Below are 25,333 nucleotides of genomic sequence, written 5' to 3'. Positions count from 1 at the left end.
AATGAGTGCAAAGCATGAATCATTCAGCATCGGAGGGCTATTTCCCTCGACTTCTGAGGAGCCATTTGTCTGCTTGCCATTCAACATGCTTTTCAAGCTGCATGCAGAGACATACAAAGGGAATCTATTGAGTTATTTTTTTTACTAAGCTTGAGTAAGAAGTGTTACAAGCCAAACAATCCCTCAGACTGTAAATGCCAGTCAAGGCTTTTGAACCTTTTAAAAAAAATACTCAAAAATGAGCTTTGGCTCTGTTTAGTAGGGCACTGTGGGTTCACCAGCCCAGTGACGTTGGAGCTTTGCTCTCATTTAGCCTAGTGCTTCAACTAACACTTATTTTGACAATGCTTTAACACGTTTTTTGATTAATTGTTTAGTCCATAAAATGCATTAAACAACTTTTATTTAGGCTAGTTCTTGAACTTGTTTTAAGTGTAATCCTGGTAGGAGCTGCATCAAGAGTCCTGTCTGCAAGGTGGTGGAGCTTGAGCCTCTTAATGCTAATCAGTAAATAGGGGTCAGTGTGTGTGGTTATTGGAAAAGAGGGATTAGGTACTCAATAATTACTGTTACACTATTGCATGACACAATTACTAAATGGTCAGAGTGCCATGCCCTTATAGTCAGAATGACAACACATTGCACATTACATACATTGGACGTGGTTGTTTGAATTTGATATTTTGCCAGACTCTTGCACTCAAAGCATTTGCTAATCCTATTAATATGAGTAGGATCTGTTTCTTCATCTGATTTAAAGAGAGACTCATATTTGTATTAGAATAACATTTTCTGTCAGTATTCAGTGAAACCAAAGCTGATGGCATTGCAGTGACCCAGCCCCGCCTGTGACCCTGTCATGTCTTCTTCGGGCCTCCAGAGTTTTACAAAGGCATCGAGCAGACATGATGACAGAGAAAAGCGAGCTGAAAAAATTGGATCGTTTCCTCTTTTAATCTGCCATTTGAGTCGATGCCAGCACAGGACAACCAGTGTGCGATAGGCACCCCAATCATTTTGTCCAAGCCTTTAGTGCTTGGCCCCAACCCCTCATTTCATCAACTGCTGTGGGGGACGCTGAGAATACCAGAATCGGTTGGTTGTGGTATCCATGATCATAGCTACCCCCCCTTAGGCATGTCAGACATTGTTCCTGGCATCAACTCTTAAAAGAAATATGTGGCTGGCCACACTAACTCTGACAAAGCTCTGTTACAAATCTGAAGACGAGTGAAAAAGAGATGCATTCTTCTGTCATTCCACCTCTCCTTTACTTTAGTTTGCCATTGTAGACACGCATTGTCTTTGCCTTTAAGTTTTCCTTTTACTATTTATCTCTCCAGCCTGGGATGTTGTCACTCATTTTAAGAGATAAATGTCTTTCATTGCATTGAAAACACTAATCCGTCTTAATGAATGTGCACCAGTCTCTTCTTCTGTAAACCTGGTATTGTAAGAGGTGTCTCCACTCAAATCTCCACTTCTTTGATTCATTTCAAGTCAAGTGCCCAGATGTACATTTTTAACTAAATGAAAGAAAGTAAGCTAGCTGCCTTAACTTTGCAGCCAATCTTTGAGGACATCTTTGTACTCTTCTTTTGATTAGAAATAGACACCATTTCTTTTTTTTTCCATAAATAGATGCATACCTCAAATAAAGAGAGTTAGCTGCAGGTCCTTCTCCTATGCACACTTGGTCTCAAGAGCATTGTTATTTCCCTGAGGTGTTTTTTGGTGACAGATGGGCTTTAGAGCTTAGAGAGATGGCAAGATGAAGGATTCTGCAGAGAAAGAGACAGAATCGAGGTATAAAGTTTAAGGAGAAGAAAGGTGGGAGGGAAGCATAGAAAAACGTTTCCATTAGAGTCATTAAAGTGACACCGGCGCTGAGGGTGGAAGGACAACCAGTGGAGGGATAGAAAAAGCACAGAGGCAGCAGCTCAGTGAATGAAGTGCTCAGGTTCGTTTGTTGTTTCTTTTATAAAGGTCTGAACAATCAGAGAGCCAGTGACACATTATACAACAGGAATATGGGGGAACACATGTGAACATTGTATTTATACATAACAATAATATCTAAATGACTATTTAGCCTTTTAAAGTGTTGCCATTTTCCAATGGTTTCAAAATGCCCATCAAGTGTGTTTACTCCTCAGGATTTCCTTGTCCCTAAAGTCTAAGCCACAGAAGAGCCTCTGTTGTTGGAAATGTGACTGGTTTTGAGAGTGGTCTGCTCTGTCTCAAGAGCGACTCAATAAGGAGGGTAGTCAATATGACTGCTCTCAGGCAGTGGGTCAATGAGGGAGGAGGCTTCCTACTGAGCCGAGGGTAGAATAGAAGAGAACAGGGGGTCTTTGTGTGGAGATCACTCCTCTTTACTGCCGTCTCTGGGTTATTACACCAAACGTTGAGAGACTGACTGTGTTTTCTTCTGCAGGAGTTGTAAACTGGTACCGAATCATTCATTTATGTCATTTTATAGAATCCATGTTACATAGTTATCCTGTTTCATTTAGATGTTTCAGTTCACTCCAGACATTGCAAACAGTCAAGCAAAAATATCTTGACTCCCATTCTGTGAACACATTAGCTGAGTTCACACACCTCACCTTGACAGTAAGCCCTGTAACATTTAAAAAAAGAAATGCTTTCAACACTGGCTCATGATGGGAAATACTGCACAAACTCCATGTCTCCGTTCTGTCTCTCTCATTCGAGAGCAAGGCAGAAACTGTGAGGGAGCGAGCAAGGCAGCATATCATGGCACCACCTTAAGCTGGGCTCCCAAACCTTTTATGACTGCTGGGAAAAGTGGATTTGGGACAGAGGTAACAGCCCATACTTATCAAGCAGAAAACCTCATTTTCTAGCCCCTTGCTCTGCGCTACCTCGTTCTCACTGGCTGCCCGGTGTGGTGGTTTCTATTCCTCAAAGACAAATGGGGGCTCCCACACTGCTGGGCCTGAATAGATTAGACTTCCCACACTGTAATGTGGTTTCTGACACCCCCTTCCCTCTTTAACTCTGCAGCTGTGTTGTTAAAAGCCTGCAGTGTTTAGTACTAATACATTATGGGATAAAGATGTGTGTGTTCTCCATTGCAACTGTAAGAAACACTTAAGGGAAAATAAATTTTGTTCAGGTGCTCTTTGTGTTACAGTTTGCAGTCATCTAAACCCGTGCATATTATTGATGACTACGTTACAAGACCAAAATGTTTCCGTACAAGAGACAGAATTCCCTGTTGTAAAATCCACTTCATCTCCTTCTTTTCATTGTGTTGTTTCACCACGGTTTGGTTAGAAATTTTTCCTCCACTTTAATGATGGATGAGAACATACACTCTGAGTTTTCTTTCAATGAGCCCAGAATACATCAAGAGAACACAGCTTGTTCTGTAGGTGCTCATTTGAATTTTTCGCAACCTTGTTAGTTGCCAAAAGTAAACTTTTCCTTGGCTTTGACCTTTTGAAGCTTGTCAAAGTCTGTGATGGTGACGTTTCTGACTTTTGTAATGAGTTTGCTTTCAATCAAACGCTGCACATAGATCCTTGCTTCTCGCTGAGATGTTTGCCTTATCTGGCTCATTTAGTGTGCCTGCTTGTCTTCCTCACGCTCTTACCGGAAAGACAGTTTGGGCTTGTTAACCTTTTAATATTAACCACAAACATGGTTTTCCAGCCTCTTCCTTTGGTGAAATTGCTTATGGTCTTTGTTCAGAGGCTTGTTTTGGTATTTGAGTATTGTTGTTATTCTTAAATGATTTAAATTATTGGTATCTGCACTCATACGTTCCACCTCATTTTCTGACTAATTTTGTAATGAGCCCTTTTTTTTCCTTTTTATAAAGGAGAGGAGCTTGCACACGGTCTAGACCTTGCACTTGGGGTTAGGTTCATAGCCAGATCTATTATAGGAAGCTTTTCTTATGTTTATTGTTTCTCTACATGCTACAAAAATGGAAATACAAAACATTTGGTCAACAATTTGGAATAAAATTAAAGGATTTTGGCAACTTTTTAAAAATTAAAATATCTGTTTAGTCTTTACACTGTGGATTCAGCATTGATTACACTCTCCCATCTTGCTACCTCACTGGACTCTGGACTTTGGCCACAACCAGAGGCATGGTTGTTTGCTTTTCATGTGTGTTTGACTGATATTAAAAGTGTTGCAGGGAAATCATTCCAGGATCGATAATGATCCCCCCCCCCCCCAGTTTTATCTCCATATCCGGTCCCTTCATCTCGTTTTCCCCCTGCCCTGCTCAGCTGTCGGTGGATGTTGTGTCTGCAACTGAAAACAGATGGTTCGCCATTTTGTTTGACAGTAGAGCTGAAGCTAAGCCCTCCCCTCCTGCTCCTATGACAGGGATAAAAAGCTGCTAAAGGCGGCTGTTTTGCCTCTGATAGGATGCTGCAGGAGCCTCAAGCCCATTCAGATAGAGAGCGGCTAAAGATGGTCTTTTGACTGGAAAGGAGCCACGCATTAGTCTGGACACTATGCCCAACCCACACGCTCACTGTTCCAGCAGTGTAAAGCAGAGATGATTAAGCATGCCATAGTGCCTCTGGTCTGCAGGAGTGACAAATCCCCCCACTGCTACTCCACTCTGGTCTCTCTCCATCTGTCATGTACACCACCAGTACAATACATTTTCTGGTGTTGTCACATGCTGCCCAATATGTACACTAGGCCACTCTGAATTTATTGATTTCCTCAAATCAGTTGCTTCAGTCTAATTTAAAAACCACTCGCTCACTGCTAAGAGTTATACTTGAAATGTGTTGCTCTGGCTTTGGATGTGGCATATCGTATTTCTTACTGCTGTATATGTACTTGAATCTCACATGCACTCTTGCCTGAAGGGATTTCCATAATAAAATATTGTTTGTATGAGCACTTGTGACGTCTTTGCATCAGCGGATCTAATGAAGTTTGGTATCCTGAAATTTTGCTTTACTTGCATCCAGTCGGTAGCTGCACATTACTTGAAGTAAATTCTGATTTGACTTCTGTAAAAAGTGCAGTCGCAGCCATAAGAAGATACAAGTAAGATGGCAAATAAGAAAGAGATATGTTTCTAGTGAAGGGACCATTCTAATCAATCTGGCCTTGATACGTCAGTAAGAGTGACGAAGGTCCTAAACTTTCCTTTGAGACAGAATGAGGACACACTTTCCCTTTTCTCTCTTCTAGTCTCCTCCATCGTCAAGTTAGTGTGGAGACAATTGCACAGCATAGTTGGAATGCTATATGTGGTCTTAACTCTATTCCCTAATGGGAAAGTGGAAAATATCTATTCAATTCAGTCATTTTCTGCAGCGTTTTGCTGTAATTGTTTGTGCTTTCAAGAGAACTAAGTGCACTGCGAACAAGCTGCCATATTGCCACCGTAATGGACCGCGTATTACAATCCTTCGCTCTTTGGATCTCACACTAGGGACTTTGTGCCGCAAGGTAGATAAATTACCTCCTAGTATAAAATAGGTGAACCATTGACGGAGCATTGCTCTTTTTCCGTCTTCCTCTCTTTCTGGTCTCGCTCTCCCCTGGAGAAGTGCCATTTCTTTGGAAGAGATCAGGCGTATTTTAAACTGCATTTAACATTCAGCCACATATTTCACAACATTCGCTGCATTATTAAAACACCTTCATACCCTCTTAATTATTTTTCTAGCGCGCCTCCATCCCTGCAGAACTGATAATTGGTGTTATTTATCTAAACAATACCACTGTGTGACTTTTAGGTTGGGAGCAATGAATAATGGATGAGGACAAATGCAAAGCAATTGCACTTACTTACTGACTTTGGCACTATCCATGTCGGTGCGATGTTACCATTTATGCTCGAGGAAGAAATGGCAACAACGTTCCAAAGTGTTTACTCCTTCGCTGCACTTTCTACTTATAATAAAGCAAGACACGATATTAACTTGCCAGGGAGGCTAGACTGGGTTAAATTTGTCAGTTCCTTTCCAGTGGGGCTTGTAGTTTCATAATGAAAAGCCTCTTGGAGATTGTGAGATAGACTGAGGCACAGTGGCTGAAAAGATAGCATGAACAAAAAGATGTTTTGATTTGATTTCATTGCGTGTTTGGGACACTTGGAGTCCTGTAGAGTCCTTTCATTTCAGCCACCAGCACAGTTTGTGTGAGTGGGTTCTAAAAATGTTCCATTGAAGTCGATGACGTCCTAGGAGATGGGATTTTTGCAGTTACTTGTCATGTGGTTATAATCAAAAAAAGCTTCAGTAGTAGTCCCATTTATTTCCAGAATGATAGTCGGCATTTAACGTCCATCTCTCTTGAATCCTCTTCTGCAGAATAAATGTGAAAATGTTTAAAAGTAATACGTGATCATCTGTTACAGCAGTTACATACTAGTAGTTTTATGTTTAGTAATACATTGCAACAGGTCGCAGTGAAGCTTTTCAGATGACAGCATCTGCAGCAAGCATCAAATGTACACTTCTACCACTGGTGGAAAGTAGACACATGCTGGTATTACAATAACATCAATAGTATCAATATTGGCATCAGCTTCAGTGACCACACAAAAGATCAGTTGTTCGACATCAACAATAATTTAATTTGACTTATTGCTCCTCGCTGCTCAGGCCCAAGTGGTCCCATTCTAAAACATTACCTAGTGTCTCTGTAGAGCATCCAGCTAATATCTCTGTTTTCCCTTGTTGCCCTCCAGGTTCAGCAGCGCAGCCCTTCAGCCCCTTCTGGTTCACAGTGGAGCCCCAGGACACACTGGCTATACGGGGCAACTCGGCACTGCTCAACTGCTCGACCCACAGCGACGCAGCTACGCCGGCACGCATAGAGTGGAAGAAAGACGGCACCTTCATGAGCCTGGTTTCAGACGAGAGACGAAACATACTTCCCGATGGCTCGCTGTTCTTCAACCACGTGGTCCACTCCAAGCACAATAAGCCTGACGAGGGCACCTATCAGTGCGTCGCCACCATCGAAAACCTCGGCTCCATTTCCAGTCAAACGGCCCGTCTCTCCGTAGCAGGTAAGGGCTGCCAGATTTAACCACTGATTTTTTATCACATTGTGTACTCTTTGAACACCAAGGCTAAAATACAGCAGAAGTTGTACGAGTATAGGAAAATTGAGATAATTGACTCTCTGCATGTACACCAGCAAAGGCTTTACACATCTGGAGGACATCTATCTCTCAATGACTCTCCGAGTGTGTACCGTACATGGCTGATTGAATAAACTGAATATGCCTGTGTGTAAAACAAGGTCATAAAATTAAGTGAGAAGTAAAAGTGTTATGCAAAATGCACATTATACAGTTTAAATAACACATAGATTAGACAAATACCACATTAAGAACAACTCATCCTCCGATGGTCCCATTTCCTGAGATGGGAAGTAGTTCTTCCGACTTCGGTGTGTTAATGAGAAGAGAAGATGTGTTATTAAAACCGCACGTTGATAGCTGTTTCCATGAAGTCATTTTTGGGATTAGTCCAACACCACAAATGCAATGTTAACAAAAGTCAAACTGAATGCGTGTATTCGCCCCGTCATTCATATCCGCTGCCAAATTGCTTGTTCCTTGGCCCATGCTTCCACCAAGTGTCATGATAATAGGATCGGTAATTCTTTCCGTTATCCTGCTGACAGGCAAACCGACAAACACACCGAGCCGAAAACATAACCTCCGTGGCGGAGGTAATAAACTGTGTGACTATTATGTGGGATAAAAGATTTCTTTCTTCAACCATTTCTTTGACATATTTGCTACTCCAGGGCTATGCTGCAAATACACACCCACATAACATCTGTAGGTGTGAAGAGGTTCTGTAGTTGCTTTCCCTTGTTGATTGTTTTTTGTCCTTGAGTTTCTCAACCATTTCCACTTTCTCTACTATAAAATCCTTCACCTTGTTGGAGCCTGAATGCATCGCCCTACTGGATAAATGCTTGTAAAAGAGCCTGCTTTTCCCCCCCATTACTAGTCCTACAATGTGACCTTGTTCAGTTTGGGAACAGCAAGTGACGTGGGATTATTAGGTGTTTTGTGTCAAGTTGTGCCCCGAAATTCAATTTGCAGCTGGAGGAGCCACAGAATGCTTTTACTGTGTGCTTTCTGCTCAGCAGTGCTCTGCCAGATTTTAAGTCGCTCGAGAGAGGCCTCTTGTTGACAGTGGGATAGTACAGTATAAGCCTCTCGGATACTGAGTGCCTGTGTGAAGTTACTGTCTGACTGTGATTCTGTTTCTTCTCATAGGCTTTCGAATTACAAGTTAATGAGGCAGTATATTACTATCGGAGAGATTGAGAAGATTTTTTCCCTCCTCACTCAAAGAGCTCAGTTGTCTAACGGCATGTGAAACGTGAGCTACGCTGCTTGTCTACCTCTCACTGTATTTTGTCTAAACCCTGAAGCACTGTGACTATACCGTACGCGTCAGGTGCTAAGTATTTAACTGTAATATCTTGTACACCAGTGGTCCAGCTTTGATGAAACTTTGAGAGCTGACACATTTTGAGACTGCAGTAGAGCATTTAAAGACCTAACTAGGATATGTTACAATTCAAAATGTTAACATTTGTAAAACCCTGGAGTTATTTTTAGATGACGTATCTCTTCCTTTTTTCTTCGCTACAGCTGCCTCACAAATTGCTGATCCAGCAGCAACAGTCGATATGATCTTGGTGTAATGTACAAACAATGTACTCTGTATTAACACACACACTTTATCCATTTTCAGCCTTCACACAAAATGTCTTTGTGTTGATGTGATGGATAAGTAGAGTGTGTGTGCGTGTGCGTGTAGCCGCCATAGCTTGTTCTCTGCCTGTTCCTGTGGTCACCATGGCAATTCTCCTGTCTCTGTACAAGAGTTTGTGTGTTTGTACGTATGAGTGTGCATCTTCAACCATAGCTGAACAGTACAAAATCCATCCCGGCGCTTCATCAATATGTCACTGAAGCTGCATCGACGTATGATGCGGAGGGGACTTGTTCAGTTCTTGTGCCAAGATGAGCTCTGCTATCATACTGCCTCTCAGCCAGCGGGATCTGCCTGGGTCAACCATGTTAGGATGTTAGATTCAATCTATTTCTACTTGAAGACGGGAGCAGGTGAAATCTGTCAGCTATTACTCACACAGACACAGTTTTCATATGGAAATTCATAGACGTAAAAGCTTTGTGCACATTCATACACGCACAAGTGTTGAACACATTAAGCTCTTGCATTTATGGTTCTACTTACACACACACACACACACACGCACGCACAACCGATGATGTATCTCCAGGTGGCCAATAAAAAGGTTAATTGCAGTGGAGAGAGAGGAGGCCATTAGGCTGCCATCAGACCTGGGAAGGATGGTGCAGACGGGGGCGGAGTGGGCGTGACCTCTCCGATGTAATGACGGAATGAGTCACGGATGGCTAGCGTGGCAGGGAGCATATCTGACAAATACCGGGGTAATATATGAGATTGATTACTAGGAGACGTGCGGCTCATTCTTCTGAAGGGAACACTTCCACGCAGCGCCACCATCGCCACGGCGTTGTGCTCCTCCCGCTTCACCTCTTTGCCTTACCAGGTTCCTGCTCTCGTCACGTTTTTTTTGTTTGTTGACAATGTTAACATATGCCATAAAAAAAAGTTGGAAGCGACATGAGATTCAGTGAGTGTGACAGGAGGACGCATGTAAACACAAACTCACGCTGGTGTGCACTCCTAGTGTGAGTAAGAGATGTCCCACATAGCTGCGTCCCATTTAAACCAGCTTAAGGAAATCACTTAATATCATTATGTAAACAGCTGTAGCTTCCTTTCTTTCTGAGATTATGTTTATGCTTATTTCTTTACAGGGACAGACACACCAGCATTGAATAAACACGGAATAGACACACGCCACATATAGTCCTAATTAGCAACACTTGGTCCTAAGTGATGGGCAATATATTAATTATTCTTTGCCAATTCCTAACCATGCCTAATCATAATGAGTTGTTTTATAAATGTGACATAATTGCTGATGTTTTAATTAACTCTTTGGAGGAGTGCTAAAATGATTTGATTTAATCAGTTAGTTGAACAACAGAAAATGTTGTCACTTGAAATGCGTGCTGGATATAACGTCTCGCATGTAAACATGTGCTTTCTTGTGTGTGCTGTATTAACCCCAAATATTCAAACTAAAATAAGTAATTTTACAATCCCAACAGAGCCGCAATTAGTCGATTAATTGATTAGTCGAACGACAGAAAAGTGATTGGCAACTATTTTGATAATTGATTAATCATTTTTTAAGCTAAAAAGTCAAATATTTTACGGTTCTAGGTTCTCGACTGGGACATGTTGCTGCTTTCCTTGACCTTACAGTATTGCAAATTGAATATCTTTGGGCTTGGACTGTTGGTCAGATGAAATAAGACTGTTGAGGAAGGTCACCGTGGTGTCTGGGAAACTGGGATGGATGTTATTCACTGTTTTCTTATGTTTTATAGACCAAATGATTATTTGATGATCAGCAGATTCATCGTTCGTTGCAGCCACGTACACCACTGTGATTATAACTAGGCAATTCATGTATGTAACTTATTAGTTGAAAAAATAATCAATCAAGTATCAAAGATTGAACATTAGCGCAGTTTAACATCAGATTTCTTAGTATAGTACGCTTTTTTTTTATTGACTTCCCATTACTATGCAGTTGTGTGTGTGTGTGTGTGTGTGTGTGTGTGTGTGTGTGTGTGTGTGTGTGTGTGTGCACACACACACTGTAAACCATTATTAAAATAAGGTATTGTGGTTGTTAGGACATATATTATTCTCCAAATTGCTCAGCTTTGAAGTCTCTCCCTGCCTTGTGTTTCCTCTTTGCTCTTGCTTTGTCATCCAGCCTCTGTGTGTTTGAACCTGTGTGTGCACAGTCAGATACTGAGGAAACACAAGCAGACTCAGAAGAAAGGGAGGGGGAGTGTGGCCTAGTGGGGCCCAATCTTATGTATTCAGTTTGAGTCTCTGTAAGAGAAAAAGGAGGGGGGAGAAAAATGATAGGGCAGAGAGAGAAATGAGAAATCTCATCTTAACTGTCTGCTGTTCCCCAACACTGCCGTCCCTCCTCCCACCGGCACACTTTGAACTCCTCCCCCTTAAGAATTGCATGAGGTGAACCCCACCTCACCCCCACTTAACAGGGAAATAATTTAGCCCTTTCTCTCTCTCACACTATCGTGCAGTCTCTTTGTTTGCCTTTCTGACCTCCCAGTATGTTGATGAGACGATTCTCTTTTCAAATATATCCGCTTTATTTCTGCTCCTCTCTGTTTTCTCTCTCGTCCCCTCTCACCTATAGGCGACTGTGTTGTATATAGATAACCAAAGCCACTTATCACTTTGCTTTGATATCAGGTTTCACTGAAATCTAATGTCTCCCTCCCCACAGTGGTAGAAATGATAAACTGAGCACTAACTCTCGTCATGTGTCATGTGTGTCGCTTCACATTTGAGCATGCTCATCCTTTGATAGAGTCGGATGCCCTTTGAAGGGTTTAGGGGTGTCGGCAGATTCTTTAATCCCTTTTTTGATGTATTTTAATCTGTTTTTTTTTTTGTTGGGGGCTGCACCCCCCAGGACATGACAGCTTGTAAAAAAGGATAATTGCGTCACTATTGCACAGATTGCCCTTTGTGGTATTTCCGGGAGACTTTGTTGGACATACAATGGATTAATTATGTTGTCATCTTAACATGTTGTGAATAATCAAACGTCAGCCATATTTTCACAATTACTATATGAATGTCAACCAAACACAGATGAAGACGTTCAGTTGGAATAAAACATGGTATTGGTCCAAATGCTGCAAGAGAACCTGAAGATGAACGTATGTGATGCGGTTACACATGCAGTTATCATCAAGTGTTAAGTTGGATCTGAATACAGCAACTTTTTAAACACTTACCGAACAATGATTATGGTGAAGCAGTCTCTCTCTATTGGACTGATGAGACTTGCAGCACGTTTTGTTTTGACTGTGCCAAACGGTCCTGTAGTTTTCTGTGCTGCTGACTATTTTATTATATTAAAAGGCGTTTCTAATGTTTTGTCTGCTCCATTTGTGTCACACCTCATGTCCCTTTTTTAAGTTTCTTTATTTACTTACTTCCATTATACATATTCATTACACACTTTATCTCCAGGTATCTCAGGTTATGGAGAGCACTCTAGACTCCTACTCGCATTTTGAGACCTACACCTCAGAAATATCAGTCTCTAGATTTCTTCTTCTGCCAATTAAACTTGCGTATTCAGCATCAGAGGATTTACATGCACTTAAGCAACCTTGTTTACTCTCCGCTTTCTGCAATGACACGATTTTTGACATGTAAACAAGAAACCTGGTTGTACTTCTCTGGTTATGCTGTCAAGAGGGTCATGGGCAACAGAAACCTTCTTTGCCTCGTAAAGTATATTTTTCAAACACGACTTTGACATTATGGCTGCAGTGCAGCGAGATGAAAAAGGTCAGTGTAGCTTTTGTCTTTGCATCCTAAATATTTCAGTCCAAATCCAATTGAAATTTAAATAATCCACATAAATGGGTAAATAAAGGCTCTTTCCACAGTTTAATAGTCAAATCTGGACATTTAAAAAAAGAAAACTAAATATAATGTGTCACTTCCCTGGTGTCTTTCAGTATGTAACATTACATTTTACTACATTTGCCCTAATTTCAGTCTGTTTGGTTCCTAAATATGTAATGCATGTTATCTTCTTTAACATGATGTCTGTCAATAACCAGTGTTCTTTTGTGCACTTAGTCCATGTCACCTCATGTCCGTGTACTAAACTCCCACTGATTAAAAAGCGCGCGCGCACGCACGCACACGCACAGAGACAGACAAGGGCAAACAACAAAACTGTTATCTCAAAGGCTGATCTGGTTCCAACAGAGATAAAGTCCAATCGGATGATGTCTGACCACCACTCACTGACCTGTATGCATTCATCCTGCTTATCTTTTCACACTACCCAAAGAACACCACAACTTTCATTTCTCACTCTTTCTCCTTTGTGTTGCTCTCTTTTATCCCTTCTCTCATTGAATCAGACTGTCCTGCCTTTTTTTTTACCTTCTTTTTTCACAGACCTGTATTTTCTTTTTTATTATGCTTTCAGCCCACCTCTCTACTGCTCTGACACACACACACACACACACACACACACACTCTTGCACTCCCCCATTTTGCAGTTCCACAGTGGCTGCACCCGAGTCATAAAGCGCCAAAATGGCAAACAAACAGTAATAAATCTCAAAAACAACAAAAAACATCTCCCTCATTCTCAAAGGAACCCCCAGAAAGAAATACATCAACCATGTCATTGTTTTCCTCTTAAAAATGTAATCTTTTGTTTGTGTGTGTGTGTGTGTGTGTGTGTGTGTGTGTGCATGAGAGTCTTCTCTGTCCACACCAAGCTGGCTAAATAAAAAAAATAATAAAAAAAACTTTTTGTCATCTACAATAGGTCGTCATTTTGCACAGAACATATGTTTTAATAAAACACACTCCTCCCTACAGTATATTCAGAAAAAATATTGTGTATCATATATCTCATAAGTGATATTAATAATACTCTATATTAATGATTATGGACTGCAGAAGACGACTAAATGGACGTTTACCTGGCTGTAACCAAGTGGTAGTGACAGCTGTAATACACTTTTTTGTTGATTGCACCTTAAAACAGAAGAAGTACGAGAAGATCTGAGTTTTAGTGTGGACGGAGAACGACCCCAGAATGCCAGCGTAGATTCTGCTTTACCAAATGTAAACTGTAATTTAAAATTTACAGTATGCACCTCTTAGTGCAGTCATTCCCTTAGCCCATCCGGGGTGCACATTTCCAGGTGTAGGCGCTTCCCTCTTATGACCAATTATGTGCTGCTTTGCTGCTGAGAACCGGGGTCGTTGCCATGACGAATGGCTCTGACTTGGAAGCAGGGTCAGGATCACAATGTTGTTTCTCTACCATGATTTCCATCTGTCTCTGGCACATGTGAGTAGGAGGCTGTAGATAAAGCGGAGATAGGAGTCTTCTGCTGAGGTGCATTAATCATATATTAAGTTAAAATGGAAAACATTCAGCTACCCTTGGACCACAATAAAAGCGCTGTTAAAAAAGAAAAGACAGAAAAATGTGTATTTGAGCGGCGGAGGCTGTAAAGGAGACAGAGAACCAGGACTTGGCTGAGAAAACATGATGTGGGAAATCTTGGTTGAGGATGGAGCTATAGGGAAAGATCCATCCTTTTTTTTTTCTCTGGATGGCGGCGGCAGGAGAAAAGTGTCGGCAGGGAGTCTGTTGGGCTGGAGGTAGATGACAGCCTCCATTTTACGTGTATTCACTGACTGATTAGGTCCTCTGGGTAGGTGGAGAGGCTGATGGAGACAGCCCTATCTCTACTTTCCAGACACCTCAGCGCCTCGTGTGTGTGGGTTTTGAATGTGTGTGTGTGTGTGTGTGTGTTTGTGTACGTGCGTGGGAATGTACACCCATGCATTTAATCGTCTTTGTATGTTTCTAGAATTCTTCTACTGTATTTCACACGTCATCTTTCTTTGAACATGAGCTTTATTCGGATTGTAAATTCACAGATGAGCTCCAATGAAAGCTGTTTGTACACAAGTTAGCAGCTTCAACACAAGCTGGAAGCTTTGAAGTGTCTGCCTTTGGAGCTGGCTACTATTGCCCCTATAACACTGAAACGCAGCCAATTTACAGCTAAATCATAATTGTATGTTCTTAAACAGGGTTTTTGTTTCAATCTTCTTAAAATGGGCTCTGCCATGTTGTTTTTACACTTGAGATTCAGCATGGTGGACAATGTGTTTTTGTTGTTTTGTTTATATGGTCGCCATATGAAAGGTTAATATAAAGGCTCTATAATCATGTGCTATTATCTTCACTTTTAAGAATAGTTCGATGTATGGCCAAGAGGGCCAGAAATAGCTTCCTGATTACCTTTACCTTATCAGACCCATGTCTAACTTAGAATGCGTGCTGGGTTGCGGGCCCAGGTCACATTTGCAGTGTTGACACATTCACACCAACTACAAACTCGGGTTCTTCACCCAGGTTGGTGTGCCACGACAGCTTTATCATTAATGTACCTGTTAAGTTGATACAGACAGGACTTGACCAATTCCTCATTAAATGAATTCTTTATCACTCTTGTGTGTAGTGCAAACAAGTCTTCAGAGGCTTTTAGATACAGATGGAGTTTGCTACTGTGTCTGTGCCACATTATGAACCACTGCTCAGAGAGTGTTTGAGAGTGTCCAAATACCTGGAGACATTCTCTTCACAACAATGAAGCTGCATTTAGAGTGTCAAATGAAAGCATACTGTCCAATTGAACTGAGACCATTTTCTGCACTATGCTTTAGCTGGTGCAATTACCGTGTTCTAATGAGAGTGATAATTGACTGCTGCAGTCAGCAGATGAAGATAAACTCGTGCATAATGACTTCCCCAACGCGCTCTACTCGTCTGTGTGTTCGAGACTGCCCCACTACCTGAACTTCTATTCTCAACTGTACACAATCAAATCTCCCAATTTGTGTAAGACGTCTACACTTCAGTGATGATTCTTCACTGCTCAAGGCATTCCCAACCTCAGAGATTTCCCTTTTTTTAAATGCTCATTTTCACTTCGGACCCGAAGGATAGAGTCATGGCGTCAGTGAGAATCGGGCTGCTAGTGTGACATGTTAATCAGCTGGAGTGTTTTGTCTTTTATGGATGCCTTGCTTCCATCTGTTCAAAAATATCTTCTTGTACGTGAGTAGCATGATGTTGAGGTCTCATACAATTTTTGAATGGCCCTTCAACGGTTTCAGTTGCATTTGGGATTTACTTCAAATATATGTCAAACCCTCCTTAGAATGAACTTGACACATTACCCAGATTTCACTTAAACAATGCGTTAAATTAAGCTGTGTTCAAATATGGTGATTATCATGTTAAACAGCAGAAGATTTCCTTTACAGCAATCAAGTGGAATAAACAATCAGGATTTAACATTAAGCGTGCATTGTGTTAAGAAAACACCAAGATGAATCATCATCTACAACTGGAGGGGAAATAATCGAGCCATTATTCGACACAACCAAACCTGATTTCTTCCACAAGCTACAATGCCTTGATTCTTGTTATTCACAGTCGTGAGCACAATTGCATGGTAGTAATGCTGCTTGTGTTCTTGTGTTTTGGCAGGGAACTGGAATGTAATGTTCACTAAATGAGTAGCTCCGCTTTAAAAAAGAACATGATGCTAGAACAGATGACCTGAAGGAGAGTAGTTTCCACTGCCGCATGCAGAGCTACCCAAACAAATTACTGCTACCATTTTCACTAATTTTTAAACTTTTGGTGTATTTAATTTTGGGTTGGTGAGATGGTCGGGTTTGTGTGTGAGCAGTTTATTGTTCAGGAATGCCAATAATTGCTTAAAAGGAAAAGAGACTTTATTTTTCCAGTAGCATTTGTTGATCTAGTTTTGTCTTGTATTGTTTGCTTGTAGGAGTTGAGTTTGAGTAAACCACATCCAAAAGTCAGAGTGCAGAGGGGAATACAGCAGATGGAGCACATAGCACAGTGCACTAATGTAAAATGAAATTGTTGCAAGCAGCAGCTACCTGAGGTCAGCAATAACAAAGATGATATTGCACTTTCTAGAGGAGACAAAGCTAAATAGCAGAAGATGCATTTTGTTCCTTAAAGATCGTATAAAGCGGAATTGTTATACACTCTGTAAACACTAATATGAAATAATAACATCAAACTAATGAACACATGAGAATACTAATCCTGAGGCCCCTGGAAAAAGTATAATTATACTGGACTATTCCACATAATACTACATAATAGTGATAAGTATTCCACAGGACGACGTCCAACATTAGCGCATGTCAATTACAGAAAAGAAGCTTTTTAATTCCACAAGCCAAGCTGCATTAGTCCTACCCTGGGGATATGAGGTGGGCGTGCACACACACAATAAATGGCGGCATTGTGCAGGGAGTTTTACTACCTGGGGAGTGCCTCATTCAAAGTGGTGAAAAGTTTTTTTTTTTTTTAGTGCGGACAATCCATCACTCTTGCAGTTTCTCTGAATCTGCATAAAAAAAGAGGCTAGACGGCACTTGAGAGCATTTTGTTTATCCTCCCCTCCCTCATTGACATTCACTGTCCATGTCTCCTTCCTTGCGGTTCTACAGATAGAGACACCGGCGCAGTTACCGACCAGTGTGCTCATCCGCGTCGCCCTTTCATCTCCCAATGCCCGTCCGAGTGAGCATGCACAAGGCAGTTTTTTGGTTTTCATATTAAATCGTCCCCATGTTTCAAAGCTAAATTGGGCTTCATAGAGCTTTTGAACCCTGAAAGAGATTTGACTCTCAGGGTTCTTTTTGATGGCTCCCCCATGCCGCGGGGAAATCTTTTCAAACGCACCTCGGTATTTATCAAACACATGGGGTGGGCAGAAAAAGTGAGACTGAAAGTTTTTAATCCAGAGGGACTCGGTCCAGCTAGCCTTGAGTTTTGACATTCAAGGTCACTTGTCTTGACACCTGTTCTTTGAAAAGATCTTTTACAGAGAATAGCTGCAAAAATAATTTCGACATCAACGTTCTCATGAGCGCCTTTAACTTTTTGCTTTCGTCACTAGAAGATGTCGAGCGTATCTTATTTTTTTGGTGGGATATCCTGTGAAAGACGCTCTATTTTGTAAGTAAAATGTGTGATTTCAGGGTGACAGAAAAGGGATTTAATTTTGTTTCCTTAGATGTAAATAAAATATGTTTTGAAATGCATATTTTACTCTACTTGGCTAGCGCTGAGGATGCAAAAATATGGTGCAACAGTGAGTGTTTCATTGCATATTCTGCACTAAAAGAACGCCTCGCCTTGAGCACAGATGGAGTGTACTGAAGAATCCAAAGTGCGAAGTGCTCAGTTGGTGAGCATCTTAGTTTCTTATGCTTCAGAGTCCAACATTATTTATGGATTGACTTTCTTTGCACCATCTGAGCACGTTTACATAAGCATTGATAGTATTTGGGTGGCAGTGGAGAGGTAGAGCTTTACCTGATGGGGGCACGCTCAAGGTGTGAAAGTTGACACCTCGAAAAGCATTTCTCTCCGCTTCCTCTCAGTTCCCACCCCATGCTCTGTCTTCCAGCTGACTGGATTTTACTTTCTTTCAGAATGCTTCTCTATGGTGGTGGAAAAATAGGAAGAACCACATTTTTCTCCCCATTTCCCTTAATTATGCTACATTTATTGATGATTTTTCTTTAGAAACTAAAGGGGTTTTATCCCAGGAACTTCTGCATTTTGCCTGACTATCCTTAATGGAAAGTTAATTTGCATACATTTTGTTGCTTTTAGCCAAAGACTGTCTGCATTCCTCACTCAGTGTCACTCAGAGCTAACATTAGTGGGAAAAAAGGGGTTTTGAGGGTGCAGGCTGGATGGGTGGTGCTTGCCAAGTATTCCAATGCATTCTGCAGAGCGACAGGGAATGAATGGGGCACCGAACGTGTTCTTCTTCTGGCATAAAGACTGTTTAGAGAGCATTATGAGCCTGTTCAGGCCTGCTTGAACCCGGACTCTGTGTTATTGTGCAGGGACATGACATGTGTGATGCAGGCATGACATGTGTGAGCAAGAGTGATGTGTGAGGAAAAAAAAAAGCGTGTGATAAACAAGGGAGACGGAAAGCAGGAAAGGGATATGTCGTTTCAATAAGTAATTCAGCTATTCAGAAAACAGAAAGAAACTTTGAAAGTGTTCATGAGTGGGAATGTGCGGATCCAGCTTTGACTGAGATGTTCTGAACTCTGTGTATGTTCCCTGGTGAGGGTGTTCAGACCTCTCATCTCTACACCACGCAGCGCCTTCACACTTGGTGGTTGCATGCTGTGTAGGTGTCATTCAGGGTTGTGTGTGTGTGGGTGTATGAGAGTGCACACGCACAAACGTGATTTCAGGGCGGTGTCGAGACGTTTCACTGAGTTGAGTCTGATGAAGCTTGATTGATGATATAACTAAAAATAAAGGCTTGCAGTATTGAAGTAGAGGCTCCCCACTGTTAGTGTTGATGTGTGGTATTATGGATTTGCCTTTTGTATAACTGACTGCGTCCTGCTCTATCATAGTGTATAAAGCTGTAATGTTTTCTAAGAGTCAATAATAGTAACTATGAAAAAAATAATTAAAACCAGAAATCAATATAATAGATTTACTTACAAAAACAGGGAAATGTGAATAGGCCTTGGTAATATCTGTTTAAAAAAACGCAATCAGAGAGCTGGCTTTATGAATAAAAGGAAAATGTTATTGTCATCCCGGATGGTTCCTAAGTATTTGTACAGTTGGACTGCAGTCCCAGGATCCCCTTTTAATAAAAGGAAGAGCAAGAATAGTCTGTGTCCTGGGAAAGTTACTGAGCATCTCTTTGGTCTTGGACACATTCAGTTGTAGGAACGACGACCGTGACTCTGATCCTCACTGTGCAGAAGGCTGACTGTAGATCCGCAAACGTAAAAAAAACATACCTGTCTTGTTAAGTCTGAGAGTTGTGTGTGTACAAGACAAATAAAAGCTGGAAAAAGGACGCTGCCCTGTGGATAACCTGTGAAAGAGCACTGGACAGGGAACACTTATTTTCCTCAGTATCTGGTGTGTGTGTGTGTGTGTGTGTGTGTGTGTGTGTTGTGTGTGTGTGTGATTAAGTATAGGTGTGTGGGTTTCTGTATGGGTGTATTCTTCCAAACTTTAGAATAACTTGTGCTCCAAGGTCAGTGATAAGTATCTAAGTATATTCACACACACACACAGACACACACACACAGACAGACAAGGGCAGACAAGACAAAACAGAACTACAACAGCATGTTTTTTATTCTACTCCCTGTCAACACTTTATCCTCCCTCTACCTCACCTTTCAGCTTCCCTGCACCTCAGTGCTGTATTTTGACACTCGGGTCTCAGTTCCTGTTACATTTACAGCCCGGGAACCTAAAGCAAGCTTGGATTCAGCTATTGGATTATAGCATGTGTCTTTGATGTTGGGGGATATGCTGTATGTATCAAATCCTTCTTGAGGCGAAGAGGATTGTACTTCCAATTTGTATCGGTGAAGTATGGACTACACAGGCACAAACGCATCTTATTTTTTGGGTCTTTGGATGGTTAATTTTCATGTTGGACACCACGATGTGCAGGCACACAAATGCTCACATATATACAATTAAGACTCAGCGGAGGTTGATTTTGTTCGGAGGCATTCAGCATAGCATCTGCTGCGTTTGAAGGCAGTGCACTGCAGATGGACTTGAGTAATTGCTGATGCCACACTGTCACACCGTCCAGGTGTTCGAGATCTGTTGCATCCTTTTCCATTAGGGTTGAGTGATTGATTAGATTGCCTTCATTGTTACTTTGTCTTCCTCACTATGCCTGATATGATCATTTCAATACCTCTGCTATGTATATATTTGGAGAAAAGCCACATGTGCACATTTGTCTTAAGTAATTATACCCATTATATTTTCTAATTTAATTAAAGACAATGAATCGTCTACCTATTATTAGTGTGTGTAAAGAGTTGGCCGCTGTGGGTACAAATGCTGCTGTATGCAATCAAATACGAATCGTGCCCTCCTGCAGCCTACTTGATATGTTTTCACAGTATTTCATGTCTGTATTTGATGCCATTTGTTTAATCTGTATTTTGCATGGCATCTGCATCTCACCAGACATGGCTAATGAACTTTGAAACTGCGTTGTCTTGAAAGATTGGTCTTCTCATCATGTCAGATCCCGTGCTAAAATGTGTGAGCGGCTCTGCATGTCCTGTTATCGAGGCTCACTGGAGCATCTCCGAAAGATGTTTACATGAATTTGGAAAAGAGACGGAGGAAGAAAAAAAGAAAATCAACAAATTTCTTTTTTTTAGCTTTTGACAGACGCAAGCAATCAGCTGTATTCGGAAATAGAGGGTTCAAAATTGAATATTTCTTTTATCGTCACATGTGCACAGTGAAAATGAGACTTTTCATTAACCTATCCTCGTGTTAGGAGCAGTGGGCCAAGTCCCTGCCGACTGAGCTCCTGCTGCTACTTCCCCCACTGATATTATAAATTCAAGTGTATACACTTAGACTTAAAATGATCCAACTAATACACAAGAAAGCTTTTTAATCGTTTGACTCTTTCGTTAATGTGTTCTCTTAAATTTCAGCTTTCAGCTCCGCAGACTTGATGAAACTCGACAATCTGTCACCCAGCTGTCCAAGCCTATTTTCCTTTTTCTTCATTAAACTTGAACCTGTCACCATTATGTTGATACTAAATTTAAACTGTCATTATTTGCACACAAAATAAACCTTCATATTTTGTTCTGGAATCCAAAAGTAGTACGAGAGATGATGTGTTTGTATGGTGTGGAGGGCTGCTAACTGACAAGGACGAGGTAAACGATGATGAATGCCCCCGGCCATGTTGAGTGACATCATCACCCTGCACTGCATCTGTGTCTTCAGAAACATCTGCTGCTCCCAAGCTGCCAGTCCCATACTCGTACACGTGTATACATACTCACACTAATACAGGCATAGTTCCTATTTGCTCCACTGCTAAGAGAAACCCATCCATCTCACGATAGACTGTCAGCAGCCGTTCTGCCCGCCTCTACACTTTGAAAGACAATTCCCTTGAAGTTCAGGAGTCAAGCTGATGCTTTGTGTAGCATGGTTGACTGCCTGAGCTTGCCTCATTGTGTCTGCATCGCATGTCATTATCAACAACACCACAAAACCCATGCTGATATTTTCCAACTCGCAGCATTCACAATGATATGGATTACAGTGTGTGTGGGGTCTGTGTGTGTGTCTTTAAACACACCTCACTTCTAATCTCACTGATGCAGGAAATGTTTTTTTGCTCTACCTTAGCTTCGTTGGGGTATAATTTGAAGCACACACCCACACACGGTTTTAAAGATAAGTACTAAATTATGGTGAAGAATAAGTCTACTGAGTATTTCTGTGTAGTGTTTGACACATTTGCATTTAGCGCGCATAGATCAATGCAAAAAGAGGAGAGTTCTGTGAAAAACGCTGTGCTCTTTCATAATTGTGCGATGATGATAAACTACAGGTCAGCCTTTTAAAAAAAAAAATAGATATCCTTTTGAGGGTGGAATTAAAACTGAATTCTGGGGTCCTAGTTTCCTTTGGACATTACCAGGCATCCAAAGGCTCTCCCCTCGCTGCCCTTTGCTTCATCATTTCTGCTGAGGAATATGCTCCATTTTCTTCTTGCGCCATCCTCCATCCATCCATCTCATTTCCCCGCTAGCTGCTTTTGCAGGGCTGGAGCATAAACAGAGCAACAGGGCCGCCGATAACATCTACAGATGTGCCGCCAACATCCAAAGATAAGAACCTGCAGCAGCATGCCCCTCTCTAGCGAACAATAGAGCTCCCCACTGAAATGCGTGGTGGGAATATGGAGAGGAAAGGGGAGGGGTGATAGGAATGGAAACTGAATGAATGCGACTCGGCGAGTAATGCAGGGAACGGGAAAGAGACGGCACAGTGGCAGAGAAAAGGCTGAATAATTGGAAGAAGGGAGGGAGGGAGCAAAGGAGAGAGAGTATCTCTGTGTCCATCAACAGCAGGACGGGGTGTGCTTGGCTTCTTTATCTGGATGGCCTGTTGAGCTAGTGGAGGGGCCCTTCATTCCAGAGGAGGGGGGCGTAGCTCGGGGCCTTAAGGAAAACCAGCACTTGATGAAAGATACGAGGACTGGCCAGTGATTGCTGCTCTTTGTAGCACCTGTGTTGCCTTTGATTGACATCTCTCTCTTAATACCACACGTGACTCCTCTGACATTGGCGGCGGCAGTGTTGAGCTTCTCTCTGCATCCTCTCTTACCTCTCACCTCCTCCCCTCTTCTCTCCGATAAGGGAGCAAAAGGAAAGGGGGGAGGTGAGACAGAAAGAGCAAAGGGATGCACGGTTGTAGTGCCAACACATTTATCTGCGCTCGGGTAATGGGAGCAGCACGGTCTCCCGTGGCAACGACCTCTGCAGAAGGTTAGCCTCAAAATGGGCCAAGAATGAGCTAAATTCCCAGTGATAAAATAAGACACCTTAATGTGATTAAGGGTATCAGTATTGTTTCACCTACAACTCAATTATCCGTCATGAAAAAGTGCTCGTTTCTCCCGGATCCTGTGGGCGAGTGAGCTTGGCTGGAGGTCTCTCTGTGAACAGGTCAAACACACATGGGAAGCAGAAGAGACATGCGATACCCTGGGGCGACAGATGAAACGCTCACATGCTGACTCACAACCTGAGGGTCATGCAGAGTCAGAAGGACATCCCTCAGTTTCCTCACAAGTGCCACAGTTAAGGAGACGTCCGTGCAACTCATCCTAATGTACAAACATCCCACCAGGGTGGACTCCTGGAGAACAATTATAAGATAATTGATTTGTTGATAGACAATTCAATTAACTTATAATTTACAATGAACTCATGTCCTGTCATTTTTCATGCGGAATCACCCCCCCCCCCCAACCAAACACTACCAGGTTCCATCTCCTGAAATGTGATGCCTTTTTACTTGATACCGAAGTGAATATCTTTTGGGTTTTTCAATTTTGAGGACATCCCCTTGAGCTCTGGGAAGTTGTGATGGGCACAATTTTCTACAATTAGACCAACATTAAGATTAATTGATGAATTAAAAAAATATTCTGCAGATATCTTGATCTGGCCGGATGGCTTGTAACAATTATTGACAGTTTTGGTCTGGGTGGAGAAGAGCGGACAGAAAATCAGCCGTTTTGCATTTCAGGCTTCGTTGTTTTACTCGTTATATATTTTTTCAGTACTGTATTCTCAGGTGTTTCGTTTGCTGAATTTGCAAAAAAAACTAACATTCCGCTCCTCTTTCTTTATCCATAAGATTTACCACAAGATGATATACAGCGTATATGTGTCTCGATCATGTTATCATATTACATACCAGAGCTGGAGAAGGCAAAAAGATGAGGAGACTTGAGTTTGTGACCCATAAATATTGAAAAATGCTATATTGTGTGTAGTTTCGCCGGTTGGAGCTCTGCCAAACTGTCATGAATAATTAATAACATAACCAGGATGAGAGCAACGTCTCCATAACCTAATGCACACTTTCAGTTGTAGCTACTGACGCCACAATAAAATGGAGAAAACTCTAAATTCAGATGAGAAAAATTGACCTTTCATTATTAAATTATACATACATGTGTAGATGAATAGTTTCCTATCTTCTCATGGGTACCACCTATTTTCCTGCCTGCAGCTCTGAAAAGGATTTTGACAAAAGAGCTCATTTTCATTGTTTTTGGTCAAATATTTAGAATTATTATTAATATGTTTGCATATGACTATTGTATTAATTAATATAAATAACCTGTTTTAAGCGAGATGCTGTAGTTGGCGGCCATCGACAAGAGGGACTTGTGTGAAAAATAGCTAATAAAATGTTTTGCATAAATGCTCCTACAGCTCAGAAGTGATTTAAACTGCTAAAATCCACTTTCCAATAACATTCCTGTTACCTGTGAATAACAATTCAAGCGTCTTGTAAACACCCAGGACACTGCGCCTCATAATCCTCGCTGTGCAGTTCTACCATTTAAAACAGAAGTTGAACCTTGTTAGTCAGCCCGGTATGTCTGTGTGCATCCAGCTAATTACGATTTACCTTTCAAGGCTTTGGATTTACTTTAGTTTTTTTTGTCCATAATGGCACAAGTCTGTGTGCCCCTCGACCTAAACTAATCTTTGAAATACCAATTTAAAAGTCTGATGTTACTTTCTGTCCTTCTATAACTATGTGTTCTTCAGACTTTTAAAATGTAAAGCCATGCGTGTGGACCATTGGTTCAGTTGTGTGGATTTATCTCCCCTATCCTCAACGCCAGCGCTCCACATTATCCTGTAAAAATATTGATTCACTGAGAAAAACAGAAAGATGTCTCGACATAAAGACTCAAAGACTTAACTTTAGACTTGGTTTAAAACTATGTTGCCCACTCCTGATAATTATTTCTTGTGTTTGTGTTTGAAAATGCATTAATACATGTAACTACTACTACACATGATATAGATCGTTGACATTAAAAATCTATATTGTCTAAGTTATGGAAATCTTGATTTTCCTCTTGTTGATGTCCCCATGGCAACAACTGACACAGGCCTGTCATGTG

The 25,333-nt window shown here is 41.4% G+C and overlaps 1 protein-coding gene across 17 annotated transcripts in view; it reads left to right on the top strand.

Moving 5' to 3' along the window:
* neo1a (neogenin 1a) overlaps positions 1 to 25,333 on the top strand; it is a 162,195-nt gene that overhangs the window by 60,220 nt on the left and 76,642 nt on the right. For all 17 annotated transcript variants that reach the window (XM_029460985.1, XM_029461053.1, XM_029460967.1 and 14 more), the window contains exon 2: positions 6,707 to 7,030. In XM_029460985.1, coding sequence (XP_029316845.1) covers positions 6,707 to 7,030 — 324 coding nt within the window. The remainder of the gene's footprint in view (positions 1 to 6,706; positions 7,031 to 25,333) is intronic.

Source organism: Cottoperca gobio, chromosome 3, assembly GCF_900634415.1.
Source record: "Cottoperca gobio chromosome 3, fCotGob3.1, whole genome shotgun sequence".
NCBI lineage: Eukaryota > Metazoa > Chordata > Actinopteri > Perciformes > Bovichtidae > Cottoperca > Cottoperca gobio.
The sequence above is the reverse complement of the archived record's forward strand: the minus strand, read 5'-3'. Positions and strand labels throughout refer to the sequence as shown.